The 20268-nt window shown below is 42.2% G+C and overlaps 2 protein-coding genes across 2 annotated transcripts in view; both read right to left on the reverse strand.

Annotated features, from left to right (window-relative positions):
* LOC111866838 (facilitated trehalose transporter Tret1) overlaps nucleotides 1–5295 on the reverse strand; it is a 19624-nt gene extending 14329 nt beyond the window's left edge. The window contains exons 1-5 of the mRNA XM_023856145.2: nucleotides 4355–5295; nucleotides 4088–4202; nucleotides 2905–3055; nucleotides 2101–2367; nucleotides 1610–1728 (exon numbers count right to left, since the gene is read on the reverse strand). Coding sequence (XP_023711913.1) covers nucleotides 1610–1728; nucleotides 2101–2367; nucleotides 2905–3055; nucleotides 4088–4202; nucleotides 4355–4410 — 708 coding nt within the window. The 5' untranslated portion in view covers nucleotides 4411–5295. The remainder of the gene's footprint in view (nucleotides 1–1609; nucleotides 1729–2100; nucleotides 2368–2904; nucleotides 3056–4087; nucleotides 4203–4354) is intronic.
* Nucleotides 5296–14123: 8828 nt separating this feature from the next.
* The window catches only part of LOC111866835 (facilitated trehalose transporter Tret1), a 33103-nt gene continuing 26958 nt past the window's right edge, over nucleotides 14124–20268 (reverse strand). Inside the window, exons 9-10 of the mRNA XM_023856137.2 lie at nucleotides 19023–19297; nucleotides 14124–14636 (exon numbers count right to left, since the gene is read on the reverse strand). Of these exons, the coding sequence (XP_023711905.1) occupies nucleotides 14417–14636; nucleotides 19023–19297 (495 nt within the window). The 3' untranslated portion in view covers nucleotides 14124–14416. The remainder of the gene's footprint in view (nucleotides 14637–19022; nucleotides 19298–20268) is intronic.

Consider the following 20268-nt stretch of genomic DNA (forward strand, 5'->3'; position numbering starts at 1 on the left):
CTTCTCCAACACCACATTTCGAAACTTTCCAGATGTTTCTGATCTACTGCCCTAAGTGTCCATGTTTCAGCCCCATACAGAGCTATGCTCCAAATGTAGCATTTCACTAGTTTCTTCCTCAAATTTACGTCTAATTTGCTGGAACAGAGAGTCTTCTTGTTGCCAAATGCAGCTTTTGCCATGGCAATCCTAGATTTAATTTCACAAGTACAACATCCATCATCTGTTAACAAGCTACCCAAATATTTAAAACATTTCACATTCTCCAGTTGTTTTTGGTCTATCTTTATTGTGACTGGGGTTGGTTGTCTCGAAATTTTCATTACTTTTGTTTTTTCCACATTCATTTCCATGCCATAGCACCTTCCAATTTCGATTAGTCTATCAATCATACCCTATAGCACAGTTCCTTCCTTAGCCATTAACACAAGGTCATCTGCATATTTCACAGTTTGATAATTTGCCCTCCTAATTTGAAGTCTCCAAACCAATCCAGAGCTTCTTTCGTGAGGCATTCGCTGTACAATTTGAACAGAATTGGTGATAAAAAGCATCCTTGTCGAACTCCTCTTCCAATCTGCACACTTCTTGTCTCCCCTCTTTCCAGTCGCACTCTAACTTTCTGATCCATGAAAAATTTGCTAATCAATCTTCTTTCCCGCCAATCGATACCTGTTCTTTTAGGATCTGCATTAATTTGGTCCAATTTGCACGGTGCGACTGACCGTCAGTTAAAATATATAAACGTTTTGTAACAAGGGCTGTTTAACTATTTCCTGCAAGGTACTCAGTATTCCAGTGTCCCGAAATAACTATGCCATAAGAACTACATATAAATTCTTACAGAGAATTTAAAAATAAAATCCGTCTTACCGTTCTATCATTTTCGAGGAAATTAACGTTTCGCTTTTGAGCCCTAGATCGCGGCTCTTCCATTCCTGAAGATACAGCCTATGCAGTTTTATTTAGGGCTTACCCACAAATAACTTAAATTTCATCAAAATCGTTTGAACCATTTACAACAAAATCACCATTTATTTTTTTGGAGCCCGCCTCAAGGACCTGTAGTTTTAGAGGTAGAATATTCACATTCGCCGGGTGCCGATCTGTGATTGATAAGTCTTAAATACTGAATATGAATAAAATTCGTCCAGTTGTTCAGGTTGTAGCAAGGGGCCCAATCATCAGTACATAAAGCTGCAGATAGACAGGCGGCATTCCGAAACCCGCATTCTCATACTACGTGTATAAGGAAGTGATAGTAGGGCTTGCACATCAGTTGTGTCAGAAACTATTCAGTAATTCATAAACGCAATAAATAAATATCGACGCCATAAATATTTCAGTAAATCTTATTTTGAAATTAATGTTTACTTGCCAGATTGAAATTTATCGATGTTTTGCAGTGAACTGTCTGGGAGGTGTCTCGGAGGAAGTTGTGAGATTTTTATCTGGATAAATGTATTGCATTTTCCGTGTAACGTCGATTGAACTACCTTAACATAATTGAAATTCTGCATATTTAATGCGCAAAAATTATATTTTCAGAAATATTTATCTGCAAGAAGAAGTTCGTAATACACACAAATTTTGGAGAATATTCGCATACCTGGGTGACATACAAAGCAGTGATGACGGGAAGGGAGGCGCTGATGCCTGCCGCAATTCTCCACGTCGTCACATTTCCCATCAGGTACACAACAAAAAAGCTCATTTGTACCATTATGCCTGTAAAACAAAAAAAAAAAATGGTTATGGTTTGGGGCACTGTGTCAGAAAGACACGCAGAAGAATCTTTGAAGAATACAATAAATACCAATGCACTGCTTGCTGCCTTGAATCTCCCCTTGCTCATGAAGATCATTTACAGCAGATATAAACTTGAGGGAATTGAAGCCAGTTACACTCGGAAAGTTTCAATCTCCTAATCTGATATATTTTATTTAGGAAAACAATATAAAATTCACGAAACAGAGAGAATTTATGAAATATAAATAAAACAAATCAAATTTAAAGAGAATTTATTTTGCTCTTCAAGTAAAAATTGTCCCTTTCTTTTATTCTTTTAAGTAGATTACAACACATGGTAAAGACCCACACCTGGAAGTGAAGTAAGGAGAGCTCTAAGGTCGGGCTGGCAAGTTTCGGCGATATAGGTCATAATTGGCGCTTCCATGAAGCCAATCCCTATCCCTAGAATAACATTAGTGATGTACAACATCGTCAGTGAGTTGGACACACTGTAGAGCACCCAGCCCAGTAGGAAGGGAGCGTTCACTATTATCATGGACCATTTGCGGCCGAAAAACTCGACGATCGCACCGGACATGACGCTACCAACAGGCTGGCAAATGTAAGCGATGCTTCCTGGAACAGTGATGAAACGAAAGCATGTACACTTGAAAGTAGAAGTACAAGCGAAAATAAATAAAAGGAAGAATTGGGTGGAATGAAAGTAAGACAAAAGAAAGGAAATAAACTAGATGGGAAAACTGGAGGAAAATATTATTTTGCCCTCATTTCCCGTTAATTCGTAATAGAATAACCAAACAAAGATGCTTCATGGCTCTCCTCTCCTCTGCAACTTGTAATATTATTACCCAACATGACGTTTCTTAGCTGATGACCAACAGTGCCTCCCCTTCCACCACGTGATATTGTTACTAAGTCAATACTCTTTGTGGCTGTTGATATACAGCTTCTGTATTTCCTTAACAGTGTTACCAAGCCAAGATGCTTCGTTGCTGTTGATAGACAGCTTCTGTATTTCCTTAACAGTGTTACCAAGCCAAGATGCTTCGTTGCTGTTGATAGACAGCTTCTGTATTTCCTTAACAGTGTTACCAAGCCAAGATGCTTCATTGCTGTAGTTAGACAGCTTCTGTATTTCCTTAACAGTGTTACCAAGCCAAGATGCTTCGTTGTTGTTGATAGAGAGCTCATCCTTCCCTTCTGCAACTTCGGCGTCTAATAGCGCCGCAATCACGATGGTGGTGAAGGCGAAAGACATGCAGAGGTCAAGCACCAGCAGATGGATAGCCAAGTTGGCCAGCACCTGCAAGAAACACAAGTTTGGAGAAACGAACGAGCAGACCGTCCATATTTGGCAGTATTATTAAATGGAAACTAAATGAATTGGCTTCTAGCTATTTTATGCTATATAATGTGATCATTTATAACATAAACAAGGATGAGAAATTGTGAGGTAAAAAAATAATCATGCTATTTTAATGAACGTGACATCCTCAGTGGATAATAATCTGACGAGGAAATGTTCGTCTGTTGACACATCAAAATTGCGAATTCGATACGACATGCATAATTCTGCACCTGCACCACTTGCAGACGCGGATATGGTACAGAACAATTTTCAGTTACTGGTGCACGATCGTTTACAGACGATAAAAGGCACATACGGGTGTGGAAAAAAATCATGGAAACATTAACAAACTGAGGAATAGAATTTGTGTTCGCTACATTGAAACAACTTCAGTTGGCAACGCTGAAAGTTCTTCCATTTGTTTACACTTTGTAGGGCTGGCGTCAGTGCATTAGCGATTGTGACGAGTGAGGGTCTGTGTGAAACAATTGGAAAATATGAGACTTGTTCGGTTTTGAAATAGGACAGATCATTGTGGCGCGTTTAGCTGGAACATCTGTGACAAATCTGCCATATTATTAGGTGCATCGAGAGGGACAGTTTTTAAGGCGATGTCGTTATGTCGGCATACGCGAACCGGGAAGACAACGTCATCATCCGGGGCTGGCACAATATGCCAATTACTGGTCGGCGTACCAAGTGGACTCAGTGTAACCCCACCTCAAGAAACTTTAGAAAACTCGAAGAAGTTCTTCAAGAAGAATGATATAAAATTCCACTAGAGTCTGTTCGAAACTTGCAAGAGTCGATTCCAAGGATTGCGGCTGAACTGAAAGCAAAAGTAGTCCAGAGTTATATTAATAAAGAAATGTGTACATCATCTGTAGTGCTTCCATTACTTTAACCAACGCCTGTCTGTGCATAGAATGTGTTGCAGTATAGTACTTTTAAAAGTGACTATTTCCTCTCACACAAAATTTTCCTGACCTGAGAAAACCTGGTTCTAAAAACATTCTGTTTGGCAGGGGTGTGACCTTCCCCAGGCGTGTTGTCGCCTTCGTCACCCAAACTACAGCTCTCTCCTAGGTCGTATGGATGCGTCCTGCAACAATACACACGATTAATTTACCGTGACTTTGTTTGCATTCGGCAAGACTGCGTTAATAATAAGCATGACACTTGAAGTGCTATAAAGTAAGTGTAGATATTCTCATAAAAACGCAAAGTCGATTATTCGAGAACGGTCGTGCTTACCTGGAAGGCTGCTCGAAGCGATACTCAGTACCACGATGGTCCCCGTGCGATGGCATCCTCAGTGCGCCGGTCCTGGATCCCGACTGTGACGCTACATCTTATGGATGGGCTCACCATTTGATCTCATTACTAACTGGAGAGAGATTGCATCTCAAAAGTACTACAGTGACGGTACTGTATCAAGTGGAACCGTATGGCGTGTTTCATGTTGATGCTACATACATTTAAGAGTTCCTTTTCGAATAACTGCTAGGGGTAGGTTCTAAGCAACGACATAAAGTTAACTGCAAAAACACAACGAGAAGGGTGTAAGGCAAATTGTGTGCGTGGTCAACATGTTTAATCTGAACTGATATTGATAAGATCTGCTTTAGAGAGTCTCCACTAAAGACTGTTACATATCCGGACTAACCTCTGGATACCCGAAGCTTATTTCGAACTTTCAAAATGACTCTTAGTGCAAAAAGCAGGTTCCACAGTGCTGCAGGCAGCACTTGAGGAGGAGACAAATGTTACAGCTCGAAGCCAAGTGAGTCCATTCAGGATACCAATGAGCATATGCTAAGTGCATAGCTTCATATAGGGTCGATATGGATGTAGCTAATTCTGCTAGAGATTGCAGCTATGTAGAAGCTGAGAAAGTCACTGATAACTGTGAGCATAATCGTCTTAAGACTTTAACTTCGATTTACCGAGCCGTGAATGTAATGTTAGGGACAGATGACCTTTATAAGAAACATCTTGAGACGTTACACTTCTTAATACATGAATGCATACTAAGACCACACAGTGCAACAAGTTTAATATTGTAACTTACATATCCATTGCTAGGCAATTGTAGAAGAATTGCCGTTTCTATTCTACGGCCACATAAACACACATATATAACAATAGAGGAATTAGTTACTATAGGATTCTGACGATGGTGTATAACACACTGATATGTTGGGATTTTGGACTTTATCCATCGTCCTGGTTTTTAAGATAACAAATAAAAACACGACGTTTCGGAAACTGGATCTGTTTCCGTCCTCAGGTGAAGGAATCACCTCAATCACTGGACCAGTCATTGAGGCTAGCTCTTTCTAAGGGACCCAACTGAATAGGTGTTTTCCTTCACCTGAGGACGGAAACAGATCCAGTTTCCGAAACGTCGTGTTTTTATTTGTTATCTTAAAAACTAGGACGATGGATAAAGTCCAAAATCCCATCATATCAATAGAGGAATTGCTAGGGTACGGTATTCTGAATGTGTTTTCTGTGTGTGGTGCGTGCCGAAGATTTATAGGGGACAATTAAGGTCATTGTAAGAAATCAGAACCAAAGCAGTCACAATAGAAGAGAAGCTACTCTAAGTCCAATAAGGAATGGAGCGAGTCTTAGACAGTCACTGATTGTGAGCTGTTATAATTGAATGTAATTAAGAGTGATTTATAAGAAAAGGTGGCAATAAATCCGATCATCCAATACAGAACCCATTATTATTAGTCACGGAATCCCGGACAAGTGACAATACTGTGACGTGGATGGCGCAACAGAAAGTAGGGGTCACGTGGACTCTGCCATCTCGCGAGTGACGTCACATACCCCCACTCCTTCCATCACTGCGCAACGCTCTGTAAACACCCCCTCCCCCGCGGTGATATATCAGAGGAGCAACTGTGTCAGGCCACCATTGCCGTGGTGACGTAACAAGTGATACCGCGATTACTACACAGCAGTAAACAGCTCTCGACAGTATTGTAAAATCTGTAAATACGGCGTCACGCAACAGCGGTACCTATCACGTAAGTGTTTTCTGTGTTGTCCGTGCCGAGGCTAAATAAGCAGCAGCGAACACTATTCGGTGAGTGAGGATTGAGCCAGTAACGAGTGAGTAACGATTAACCAATCAGTTGAATTGTAGCAGTCGCCGAGTCAGGTTGTATCGAGTGCATGGCAGTGACTACAGGAGAAGTATTTGTGATACTGCCGATGGCAGTAATTGTGAGATTGTAAATTGTGTAATTGTAAGAGCGAATGTTCAATAAATACGCTATATCAAATAAGGCGTGAAGTTACTTCTCGCGTGACATATACCCAACACGTGACAATTTGGTGTCAGAATTGGTTTATAAAACTTGAACACTCCTCGACGAATAATTGAATTTAAAAGTGCATAAAGTGTTACCCTAAAAAAATATAGTGGACACACACCAAGTGTTGGAACTCCTGCGGAATGAATTGAGGGCCGAGAGACAAACTGCCGAGAAAAGGGCTGACGACAGGTTTAAAGCCTAGCGAGAAGAGATGGCCGCCTGGCGAGGAAAAATGGGCACCGAGTCGGGTTGTATCGAGTGCATGGCAGTGACTACAGCAGAAGTAATGCCAGTAATTGTACGATTGTGTAAGAGTGAGAGCGAGTGTTCAGTTAATTCGTTATATCAAATAAGGTGTGAAGTTACTTGTCACGTGACCTACCCAATACGCGACAATATAAAAGATTTTTAACCATTATGGTATGCATCCTTTTGTGTGTCATACGAAACATATATAATGTGACAGTCTACACAACACTAATTCTGAAAGATATTTTAATTAAAAGATATATATACTGTATAAAAACCCACACACCTCCTCCCTTCTCTCCACCGCCCACAGCACTAGCCCCCACCTCATATTACTCGATCACACACACACACAGGTACCCCTTAACAAGCAGCCGGGACTCGACAACAAGACAGACAGACTGAGTGACGGTCACTCGCAGTGTGACTTTGACTTAACAAGCAGCGCAGACAGAACCGCTGTAGTACAGTAATAACACCGCTACAGGGAACTGTATACATGCACAGAATCAAATTTGAATATGTAGGTACACGTACTAAATAACCCAAAGGACTCACTTAATGACAACTCTCACGCTCAAGCTCTGTATTATAATCTAAATTGTTACAGACAACTCTGAAGTACAAACAACCTGAGAGTCATACCCAGAGTAATGCGTGTAACCTTCACGCGATAATAGGTAAACATTATACGTAGATATGCATACATGAGACATTCTACATAATGTCGATCGTAATATATATATATATAACAGAGTACAACTCATTTTCCAAGAAGGTCAAAAACCAACACGACCCTGATTCTGAGGAAAGATCCCAGTATGCAGTTACCTCACATCACAACTGCCACTACCACAGTGGAACAATCAGCAACATATATACGAATATGTAGCGGTCACAAAGCCTTAAATAAGACTTATAATATGTTATAAATATCTTTTTTTTATTGCTAGTGGGGTGGGACTAAGTTACTTGTACTACGGCCACTTCTGGCCTATTGTACCAGCCCCAGATAATAGGTGAGGGTGATTGTGGAGCAATTGGTGGAATGAAGATTGGCAAGGGAAACCGAAGTACTCGGAGAAAACCTGCCCCAGCGCCACTTTGTTCAGGGATCGAATCCGGGCCGCCGCGGTGGGAAGCCAGCGACTAACCGCTTGAGCTATGGCGCGGCCCTTATAAATATCTTAATTCTATTTTTTTTCAATTTATCCTTTTAACATCAAGTTCTAAACTATATTTGAACCTCATTTAAATTAAACTGCATTTGTTAGTATAAAAATTCATACAAACACAGTATGAATTCAAATTGATCAATGACGCAATTCAAGAACTAGCACCAATATTCTTGTACGCCTGAAGATGACCCAAGAAAATGGTCTTAACATGTAGCGTTGCCACCAACAGCTAATAAATTTTGACACAGTAGTGTCTATTTGTCTCTTTCATAAATATTGTTGTACAGACTGTCCAAAACTGTATATCTTTAATATAAACCATTGATTTTTCAAGTTTCGGCCATTAGTGACCTTCATCAGAAGGTACAGTTAGCACCACAAACAAATGCTTTACATATATGATGATCCATATATGACAACTTTGTTCATGAGATATGTAAAGTATTTCGTTGTAGTGTTGGCTGTGCCGTCTGATGATAGCCAGTAATGGCCGAGATTGGTAAAGGCAATCTTCCATATTAAACCTGTTGCACTGTTCAATCAAAGAAAACCTCATATATTCGCAGCAGGCAAAAGTAAATGGAAGTCCAGCTATCAATCCAGAATTATTCGCATTTTCTTTTTTATTTGTTTGTTGAAAAAGTAGGTCCACTCGCAAGACCGCCTATGTGGTCTATTGGGTAGAGTTCCTGGCTACAGATCCAGAGGTCCGGGTTCGATTCTTGGGGCTACCATTTTTTCAGAGAAGTAGTGGGTCTGGAACGGGGGCCACTCAGCCTCGTGAGCATAATTGAGGAGCTTTTTCAAGGAAATAGCTGCTCCGGTCTAGAAAACCAAATTTAACGGCCGTGGGTATTCGTTGCACTGACCACGTGACATCCTCTATCCGCTAAAGTTGGCACTAACTTCGCCGACAAATGGCGGTTGCTCGGTCGGTATAGTTCGCTTGCGGACTAAAACCACGGAGTGTGTTTTGTTTGTAAGTCTACTTGCAAATATGAAGGTACCTTTTTGTTGAAGAGTACAATTCTATGCCTCAAATTTTATTACAATGAGTAGGTCTGTGTGCGTTTATTCTGTCTGTGTTGTCCTATATGCGGGTAGCGGCCTTGCGATAGACTGATCCCCCATCCAAGGAGTCCTACCGACTGTGTTACGATTAAGAAACTGAAGTGAAACAAAGCTTTTCACGGATGACTTATTCTCCAAAGTGGGAGCACAGGAAAGGGAGAGAGTATTTTATGTTTCAGAACCAAGTGTTGAGGAGAATATTTGAACCTGAGAAAAAATAACAGGAGGATGGGGAAAACTACAAATCCATGAACTTCGGAAGCCGTACCTTTAACGTTTTATTAGAACGGTGTACATGAACGGGATATGTAGAGGGAATGACAGAATTCTTACTATAGGATTCTGACGATGGTGTATAACACACTGATATATTGGGTTTCTGGACTTTATCCATCGTCCTAGTTTTTAAGATAACAAAAACACGACGTTTTGGAAACTGGATCTGTTTCCGTCCCCAGGTGAAGGAAAAGGGGGAACACCTATTCTGTTGGGTCCGTTAGAAAGAGCTAGCCTCAATCACTGATCCTTCAGCTGAGGACGGAAACAGATCCAGTTTCCGAAACGTCGTGTTTTTGTTATCTTAAAAACTAGGACGATGGATAAAGTCCAGAAACCCAATATATCAGACAGAATTCTTATTTGGAATACGTAGAGGCGAACACCTATTTGGGGTACAGCGCTGTAACACGCAAATTTAATAATATTAAAATAGTTAGGGAAAATTGTGGACAGAAAAGCTTGTGGGTCTGAGCGGATTTCGAAAACATGATACTGAAGAACAGAGTATGTACTGGACAGCAGAACGACTTTCGTGTTTAAAAGAAAGCTTACACAATAGGGTTAGGCATCTCTATCCAGAGAAAATTCATTAGCCCTAAGCATGAAACACGCCTTTCGTCCCAACGGATCTTATCCGAGAGAGTGCATTTCCTCTAAATGGCCCCTCTGTTTGCCAGACTTCACTTTTCCGTAATGAGGAAGTACGCCTAAGATCAGATAAATCTACGACAAGAAAGACGGCCTTTTTTCAGTAGCTGGATTTGTTGCCACAAAAGGATAGACACTACGCAGTTCAGTGCGGCACAAAAATTCCAGGGCCGACATGTGAAGACACTGCTTCACCTCAACGACGTTACTGCAGGCAATGGGATGCTAAGGTCATGGCCCACACTGCAGTGTGCTGTATCTGCCTTTAGCCTCTCTGCCTGTCAAGACACGCACCCCTCTTTGCTATTCTGGGGGGGGGACAAACTTCTTTCAAAGTTTTTATGTACCGATGCTGTCAGTGTCAAGACTACATAGAGTCCAAGATAGGTCATTTCATGAAATAGGGTTCATTTGACGGAATGAGAATTGACAGGAGAAAACAAAACACTCAGAGAAAGAAGGCTCCAGTGAAAATTGGTCCACCACAAATCCCACATTATCAGACAAGTACACGAGCAGTGCAATGCTGGCGACCAACCACCTGAGCTGTAGCACGGCCCCAAAACGTGGAAAGTTAAAAATGTAGTAGAAAATGACAGAATTTTTTGACCATATAATTACAGTTTAATAAAAAATTAATTAGAAATAAATTAAATTTAAAAGATACTTTATACCGTTCAGTTCAACATCTGTCATCCTCTGTGCCCTATCTAATTACCTGAAAACTAAAACATGATTATCCCCCCCAAAATGTCTCCATCTTGTCTTGGTGGTGGAGCTTGCGTGACTCTGTGACCTGGAGAGCTATGCTGGCAGTAGTTTAACTATCGGTAGGGTTACCCAAGCGGGAAAGGTCAAAGGGTAGAGTCAAGTCTAAGAGAAATACCCTGGTCTTCCAGGTTGGGGGTTGGGCACGAGGCTAACAACCCCATCATGTAAAAAGAATTTTGTTCAGATAGCTAACAACCAAGGGGCACGCGGTAGCGTAGTTGGTTGAGGCACTATGCTACAAGCCGGAAGGTCGCTGGCCCAAGTTCCGATGAGGTCACTGGATTTTTTCAATTTACCTAATCCTTCCAGCCGCATTACGGCCTCGGGGTCGACTCAGCCTCTAACAGAAATGAGTACCAGCAATTAATTAAATAATTTCCCTGGGGAGTAAAGCGCGGCGGGCGCGTAAGGCTGACAACCTTACCGCCATCTTTGAGCCGATTGTATAGATAATGTGGGACCCTCAACGTCTCACAACTCTATAGGCCTTCACGGCCTGTTACGGGGATAGTTTTACTATTTTTTTACTAACCTAACAACCAGCCTCGTCATCATGCGTGGAACCATTCCTATGGCAGCACTCATTGGTTTTGGAGACTGGTTGTAGAGGAGGCCAAGGCTCACCCTGGGCTGTAGCGCCGAATGGTAGGTAGGTAGGTAAGCAGGCAGGCAGGCAGGCAGGCAGGCTGGCAGGTTATTTAGGTAGGTAGGTAGGTAGGTAGGTAGGCAGGCAGGCAGGTAGGCAGGCAGGTATGCAGGCAGGTAGGTAGATAGGTAGGCAGGCAGGTAGGTAGATAGGGAGGTAGGTAGGTAGGTAGGTAGGTAGGTAGGCAGGCAGGCAGGTAGATAGGGAGGCAGGCAGGTAGGTAGGTATGCAGGCAGGCAGTAGGCAGGTTGGTAGGTAGGTATGCAGGCAGGCAGTAGGTAGGTAGGCAGGTTGGTAGGTAGGTAGGTAGGCAGGCAGGAAGGTGGGTAGGCAGGTAGGTAAGTAGATAGGTAGATAAAACATGATTATAAAGTTACTTGAAGCGTTTGCTCATGAGCGTGAAAATTTATTGTCGGAAGTAAGGACAAGAGATCGAAGGTTTTTGAGAATATGTTGCTAAGCACAGTATCTGGAAATAAGAAAGGGTATGTAACCGGACGATGTATAAAACTAAGAAGACCTTCACAACTTGTAGGTCTACTCTTCATCGAATTCTCTGTGCGATTGAATGACTGGAAGCAAGGTGAGAGAGTGTGCAGTACGTATGGATTTATGGATTTTCATAAGGGCACATAAAATATCTGGATGGAAAACCTGAATGGAAGTGACCCAGTAGGAGTCTTAGACATACATAGCAAAGTAATATTAAAATGTATGATATTTTAGAGAAAGTATATGTGACTACAGAACGTTGCCCCCCAGGCGGGAGCAGAATCCTGAACAACCAGACCAATAGCCAGAAATCTTACTGTTATTAATGAGAACAGAAAGAAGGCAAAAAGAAGCACAAAGTGTGTGATAAGCGGAGAGACGACAGAGAGGGGGAAGATCAGAACAAAAGAACTCCTTGGCCTGTAGTCCACAAGCGAACTATACCGACCGAGCGACCGCCGCTTGTCGACGAAGTTAGTGCTAACTTTTGCGGATAGAGGGTGTCACGTGGTCAGCGAAACGAATCCCCACGGCCGTTAATCTCGGTTTTCTAGACCGGAGCCGCAATTTTCTTGAAATTGCTCCTCAATTATCCTTACGACCCCTTTCCAGAGCCACTACTTCTCAGAAAATCTGTTAGCGCCAGGAATCGAACCCGGACCTCTGGATCTGTAGCCAGAAACTCTGACCACTGGACCACAGAGGAAGTCGGGGGAGGGTTAGAGAGATTGAAATGTCCCCAGATAACACCAATACAAAGCAGGTTGGCTCCTTGGTAAATAGCCTGAATTGTCTGCGGAATGGTGAGCTGCAGTGACGTCACACTGAGATAGGCCACTACGTTCTCTTCTACGGTATTCCAGGCTTCATCATATGTGGCCCAGTCGAGCTCCAATATTATTCAGTATATAAAATTTGAATATGACACAGGCTCTTTAAATGTCAAAACTTGTCCTGTCCTATATTTATTATTTGTTGCTCGTTATTCGTTATCTTTATTAGTCTACAGTCTGCTTGTTATCTCTATTAGTCTAGTTCATATCAACGCGTCTGAATTTCCTGAAACGAAATCACGAAACATGACAAGTAGCTTCCAAATTACTCGTAAATTCCCCAAATCTTTTCTTAATTTTCTTAAATATCCATCGGTTCTGGAACAGGACCGTCTCTGTTTCGATTCTTGGGGCATAAAGAACGAAAGGTTTAACAAAATCACACGCCGAATTAAACTTCAAAAAAATCTGAACAGAAATACACTCTTCTACTCCCACTCGAATTTATGCTCAGAGAGAGGATCTGCTTGCCAAATGCTTCACGCTGTTTTTTTCTTGACCCTGAAGATGGGGTCGACGTATTCATCCGAGACGTCAATTGACTTTCAGCGGACTACACAGCTTTATATCCCAGAAGATGGAACTCTTCCTTCTTATTGTATTTCATACCTCAATACTACTAGTTAAGTTAATTAAATGAGTTCAAACTTAAGCTAGAACAAAGCTACAGTAAGCTTTACAGATATCCTTTTGTCTTATTCATTGTTTATTCAGAACTCTGAAAAAAAAAGAAGACGTTTTACAGCAGTTACTTTCCAACTTTGTTGAAATACGCCATTAGGAAAGTTCTCGAGAGAGAATGGAAGCGAATGGGTCAGTACTAGAAATGTTAACTTCTTCAGTAAAATATAAATAGGTCGAACACAAAAAAAGAAAAAAAAACAGAACCTCTGTAGTAAAGGTTCGGCCACACAGAGCGCTACGTACGCTATGTTTGCTATACGAACAGAAAAATATCTCCCTTTACTGCCAATGTGACTGGCCACACAGACTTCCGTACGCTACGTACGCTATGTTCCTTATGTTAGCTGCGTCGCAGAATGTACACAGCGTACGTAGCGTACGTCGAGAACATAGCGTAGCGTTCTGCGTGGCCGAACCTTAAGAGGATCTGTATTCTCAGTAAAAATTAAGAACTTGCATATAATAAACAACTTCCACTCACGAAATAACTGAGATCAGATTAAATTAAGGTGGTGCTTTGTACAATGTACATTACAATATTTCGTAATTTTGTTTTCCACTTTTTTTGGCTTCTATGTGCAACTTCGTTTAATATTCACTCTTCTTCTTCTTCTTCTTATTCATCTCTTAATTGCATATCACTACATTTTTCTGCCTAGCCGACCATCATCAGGTGTATAAGTTGTTGTGATGAAGGAATATGCTGTAATATTGTTCTGCTTTCTTTATGCAATTGCCTCTCCTTGCAGAACGAGACTACAGAACAGCAGCAGATTCCTTCGTCACAACTTATACACCTGATCATGGTTGACCGGGCCGAATCGTGTACTGATATATGATAAAGAAAAGAAGACGAGTGACTATTAACCGAAGTTGCACATAGAAGTCAAAAAGTGGAACACAAAGTCAGATTTACGCAGTGCGTCAGGATGCTGCAACATAATAACATTTCATTCCTTCTCCAACATCACGATTGAAACACGGCCATGGACAAAATATGGAGTCCGAAGAAATGCAACGAGGAAAATTCGTATAACAAAACTGATATACACTAAGCTATGCTATGCGACATCGAATGTCGTCACCCTACGTTCCCCTAAGAAGAGCTCTGTTCTGGTGTTGCAGTTCTGACATTAGCGACTGAAGTAGGCTTCTATTTCCACAAGAGTCTTCCCCTCAGTATCTGGAACCCTCCAGTAGACGAAGAAGAAACCCAGGACATTGATAGCCGTGAATATCAGGAAGGAGCCGTAGATCTGCAGATTCTGCTCCATATCCAGGTAGGTCTTGGAGGCGGCAAACAGGAAAACGTAGCACATGGCTGCCGAGAAACCGCTGGAGATACCGCGGGTTCTGCAACACGTACGTTCACCATGTACCAGTCTTGCATTAAGAGACACCAAAGGCCGTACCACAGCTCAGACGGTTAGTCGCCGGCTTCCCACCGCAATGGCTTGGGTTCGAGCCCAGGTCAAGTCATGTGGGATTTGTGGTGGACAAAATGACATTGAGGTAGTTTTTCTCCGAGTACTTCGGTTACCTCTGCCAATTCTCATCCCACCGACTGCTCCACAGTCACCATTATTTATCACCCAGGGCGCAGTGCAATAGGCCAGTAGTGGCCGAAGTACCAAGTGGACTGTCTCACTCCACTCCATGAAAAAAAAATAAGTAAACACATAAAAAGATACACCAACCAAAAATCGGTAAATTATAGAAGATTTGCAGTGATGGTCACATTCAAATCTTGAATATACAGAGTGTATCTGAAAGTTGCGGGCAAAGTTTGGGCACGAGTTCCACACACCAAAGCAAGAAAATGTCCATATTAACATGTGACCGGAAACATTTAATTTGTGAGTTACAGCTCAAAAAGTACATTTATAATAACAGCTCAANGTAAGTACTCAAAATGTCCTCAATGAGTTCCAATGTAAGCCTCGCCACGTCTCATCACGGACCCCCGCATCCGTTTAAAGATGCCGGGGTAGTTGCGGACAGTCTGACAGGCATCCACAATGCGACGGCATTGTCTACAGGAGCTGCATACACAAGGGTACATTCACAGGGATTCAATTCTGGCGAGCGCGGAGGTCATGCAGTGGGTCCTCCTCTATTTATCCATTCGTCATGATGATAAATGTTACTGAGAACATCTCGCACAGCGCAGATAAAATGTGCCGGAGCACCATCATGCATGTACCATATTCGTGCTCTGTCTGCCAGTGGCTCATCTTCCAGTAGTTATGGCAGCTCAAGTAAAAGAAATTATCGAAAGTGGCAGTCTGTGAGCCGATGTGGCACAACATGAAGGTCTACTGAACAACCACCAACAATCCCTGCCCACACATTAATGGTGAATTGCTGCTGCTTGTGTCTACACAGTGTTTCTTTCAGCTATAACTCACAAATTGTTTCCGGACACACGCTGACACGGACTTCTTTCTTGCTTTTTAGAACTTAGATATCATACCTAAAATTTGTCCCCACATTTCAGTTACAGCTTGCAAAAGTAAGCAATATATTCTCCATTGGTTGTCTCGTAGATCACTTGATAACAGAGCAGTCTTCTGGGATTTGGCACCGTGTATATGTGGTGTTAACCGACGTTTCAGAGGAACGTATCGCCTCCATCTTCAGGGTAGAAGAAAAAAATATAATATAAGAATCTGCAAGCGAAGAGACCGTGAGAACCGGTAAAAGCAGACACACCACATATACACGGTGCCAAATCCAAGAAGACTGCTTTCTTCATAGTCACCGCCGTGAAAGCCTCAAATCTTACACTTGATAACACTTTACTAACTACAAAATTTGAATAGCATTAAGAGAAAGGAAGGCTAAATGATGAACTGAAAAGGACACGGAAAGAAAGACTGCCACTTATTTAATGTAGCATTCCAGCATCTTCTGAGGGAACAGAGTAAAATCAGGAAACACCCCAGTCACAGAAACCAGTCATCAGGCAGAGACTTCAATCAGTGACAGCCCAGATATGAAGAAGTACCTGCTAACAACACAAAAACACTGTCACATAGAATCAAGATATAAAGAAATGTGTGGAAGTGAGGAAGCAGGGAACAGGAATAATTGGACAAGAGGAGGAAGTGAAGATGAAGCCTATCCAGTATAGAAGAGTTGCCTCCAAAATACAAGACAGTGAAACTGCTTACTGCAGACATGAAGAGAATACAAAGATTTCGGGAGGAACTCATACAGCCTGCTGGACTAGAGTATCTTGCAGCGCTCATTAAGAAGAGTACGATCAACTGAGTTAGAGCACTGAGTAGTTTCGGAGGAACACCCTAAAGAGTAAGCCAAGCAAGAAGCCGGTCACAGAGAGAGATCTTTTCTTGCTTACCTTACTCTTCGACCATGAAGATGGAGGCATTGTGTTTCTGTGAAACGTCGGCATTTTTCCAAACTACACGGTGTTAAACCCAGAAGCTCATGTACTTAATACATCCTAGTTTCGAAGTGCACAAACTTACAGTCTTACATGGACGTTGCAAGAATACTCCTCGAGGTCTTGTTATTAATGTCATCTGTGATAAAAAGCTATCCCAGTAACGGGCCATGGGGGAGTATAGGATTGTGAGACGTCGAGGTTCCCACATTTTCTAGACAATCGGTTCACAGTTGATGGTGAGGTTATCAGCCTTAGCGCGTGCCGCTCTTTGCCCGCAGGAAGATTCCTGATGTTCATTTCTGTTAGAGCCTGAGTCGACCACAGGGCCAAATGCGGCTTGAAGCGTTAGGTCAATTGAAAAATCCAATGACCTCATCGGGACTCGAACCCGCGACCTTCCCGCTTGTAGTATAGTGCCTCAATCAACTACGCTACCGCGTGCTCCTGTCATCTATTATAATGTACATGTAATATACCACGTATATATTTAGTAATCTTTATGAAATCAAGTGTTTGTAGGGGTGTGAGTTATTCCCATATCAGCGAAGTTTATTGAGGAGCTGTAAAGATACGTGGAAAAATCTGTGATTTAAATTTTTTGTTACGAAATGTTCAATTCTGCCATTCTGTGATCTGGTGAACACTAATTTCAGAGAATATCAGTTTCAAGGAAAGGTCATTTCTTGAGGACATTTCTGAGACATGCCTCAAGCATCAAGTGCATTTCAGTGAACTTGATTACATCCAGAAATTGATTAGGAGCTGATAACCTGTAGAGGCATTTAGACTCGCGTATGATTGAAAGTACTCACAGCGGTGGTTGTGATGAGTTGTATCTTGCTGGATATGACGCGCAAAGTACGTTGAAAATCAACGGCCTAGATGGCGGTATATTCCAGAAGACAGAACTCTTAATGAGAGACAAGTATCACATTTCATGTTGATGCTATCGTCTTGGGTGCGGCATGTAGATACCGGTCTGCAGATGTAGAAATATTCGAAAAATTTCCAGCGAAGCAGAAAAGTGGCTCTAAGCGGAGCCATTCGGGAGTATCCTTTGTGCAATCATTACACAATGTTTACGAAATTTTTATTTTATATTTGGTGTGTAGGATAACTGCGGTATTTATAACGTATAACTAACTAACTAACTCCATGAAGCTGAGTTCTCCTTGAGAAGCCGCCAGTTGCACAGCAACCCAAAAATTTCCCAAAATTTTATAGAACGCGAAAGTTTATCATCATGTACCCAAGAGCAACCCATCGGTCCTTGTCCTGAGCCAGATCAATTTAGTCCATACCACCCCATCTTATCTATCTGATTCATCTTAATATTATTCTCCCGCTTATGTCTAGATCTTCCTAGTTCCCTCTATTCTTCTAGCTTCCTCGCTAAAATCCCGTGTACCATTCTCTTCTCCCCATGCGTACATTTCATCTTCCTTGACTTATTCATTCTAGTTATATTTGGTGAAGAGTACAGATTATGAAGTTCCTCATTTTGCAGTTTTCTCCAACATTTCGTTAATTCATCCCTCTTCAGTCGAAATATTCCTCTCAGCACCGTGGTCTTAAACACACACATTTTATTCTAACTTAAAAATGTGAACAAGCGTTTCCATTATTAAATAAAATTATTGCGGACAAAAATCCATTTGTTCCGCTCAGTGGTGGTTCTGAGTCTAAACGAAAAATTCAAACAAATACGTCACGCATTCGGGTAGCACAGCTGTTTGAGGGAACACTGGTTTCAATGCGATCCATATCTTTGCATAGTTTACAGCGTTACAAACTTTGACAGCTATATTTTATTTATTATGTTTGCAGTTTATTTATTGATGCTACAGTCTTAATAACTCAGGCTACGTAGCATCGAATGATGAACTGGTCTACACTCAGTGACTACGCTGGCAATTTAATGGTCTGAGGAAAACCACGAAAATCCTCAATCAGAGCCAGATTCGAACCTGGAATCTTCCGGATATAAGTCGGGAAGCTTACAACTTGCTCGGTGTTATTGTAAGGAATTCAAATTACGAGGTTGGGGGTGGTCTCTAATGGTGTAACCTGCTTACCAAATTTCGTGAAAATCTCTGAGTCGGTTAAAAGTTGAAGGGGAGAGTCAAGACCACGCAGTAGACGAGAGAACACAAGCGGATACTAACATCTCAGCTTGTAAGATATGGATACAGGCTAACAGAAGAAATAAAAAGGAAATGACAAAATAAAGAAGAAATACAGATAGAAAAAAACCGAAAAGCAATAAAGTGATAATGTAATAAAGGAAGAAGCAAACACTTGTACTCCCGACGCCTCTGCTCATGTCCTACCTAAATGGGAATATTTCGCTGAGCCAATTCCATGGAATGTAGAAGAACAGGCTGTTAAAGAATGCCAGCATAACGACCATCGTGAGTGGTACCCATGGCACAGCTTGGTCAGTGGCGCCGCCTGGCCGCAACACAATGTAACTGTAGATGGTGATGACAAGGCAGCACGCTGCACTGCCGGCTAGGGCCACCAGTGACAACTTTCTCTTGCCGACCCAGTGAACAAGCACAAAGAGACAGACTCCACCGGCCACGCTGGTCACCCCTGACCCCACCTGTGGTAAAAACACACAGCAAGGTTAATCTGACCTTCGGTCACCACCACACGTTTCTTGAATTTACAGGGTCCTTGAAACGTGGGGATTCTCTCTTGCGAAATCCTTGCTCTCACCCAGATCAGAATACGTTCCCAAACCCTAAAGTTTATTTTACTTGTTGTTTTGTATGAACAGGAACTTGGTATCTTATACGGAAGAAAAAAAAACATGGGGAATTTGAAAACAGAGTGGTGGGAAAGAGGGGCAGCGAAAAAGGAGATTAAGATAAGGAGGATGAGCTAGGCAGGACATGTAGTACACATGGGAAGATAATATATATGCACAAAATATTTGCCGGAAAGCCTGAGGGAAGGAAGCCGTTTGGAAGATCTAAGTGCAGGAAGAACAATACTACAGTTTATCGCAAGGACGTCGGAAGTGTGTAGTGAACTGGTTCAGGACAGGACAAAGGTAAAGGCAAAGTTGTCCCTGTGCTTAAGCACCACGTCGTCAGGACGTAGGGAGGGGTGGAAATATATATATTGTGACATGCTGAGCTATGGATGACGCCTCTCCCCCACCCCCCGCCAGCCGTGATGCGCCGAGCGAAGCCGAAGCGAGCCGATGTTAGCCGAGTCCTAGCATCCTGGTCGCTAGGCAACGCAAGTCAACAGCGGTGACGTCACCAAGTAGTAACAGCGGTTACTACCGCTAGCGTTGCTAGCAACACAGCGCCAGGCAACAAGGGTGCCTATTACATGGCCGTATTGTCCGATCGAGGCTACATAAGGAGCAGCGAAGGCTATTCACAGTTAGTTGTACTGAGTCAGTCAGTTAGTCCTGGAGCTACCGCCGAGTGAGTCCTCGAGCTACCTCCGAGTTAGTTCCGAGTTAGCCAGCAACTAGTCAGTTGTATTGTGGCATTTGGAGTGTACTAATTGTGATACTGCAGATAGCAGTAATCGTGAATCTGTAATTTGGGTGATTGT

This window comes from Cryptotermes secundus, unplaced genomic scaffold (assembly GCF_002891405.2).
Source record: "Cryptotermes secundus unplaced genomic scaffold, Csec_1.0 scaffold533, whole genome shotgun sequence".
Taxonomy (NCBI): domain Eukaryota; kingdom Metazoa; phylum Arthropoda; class Insecta; order Blattodea; family Kalotermitidae; genus Cryptotermes; species Cryptotermes secundus.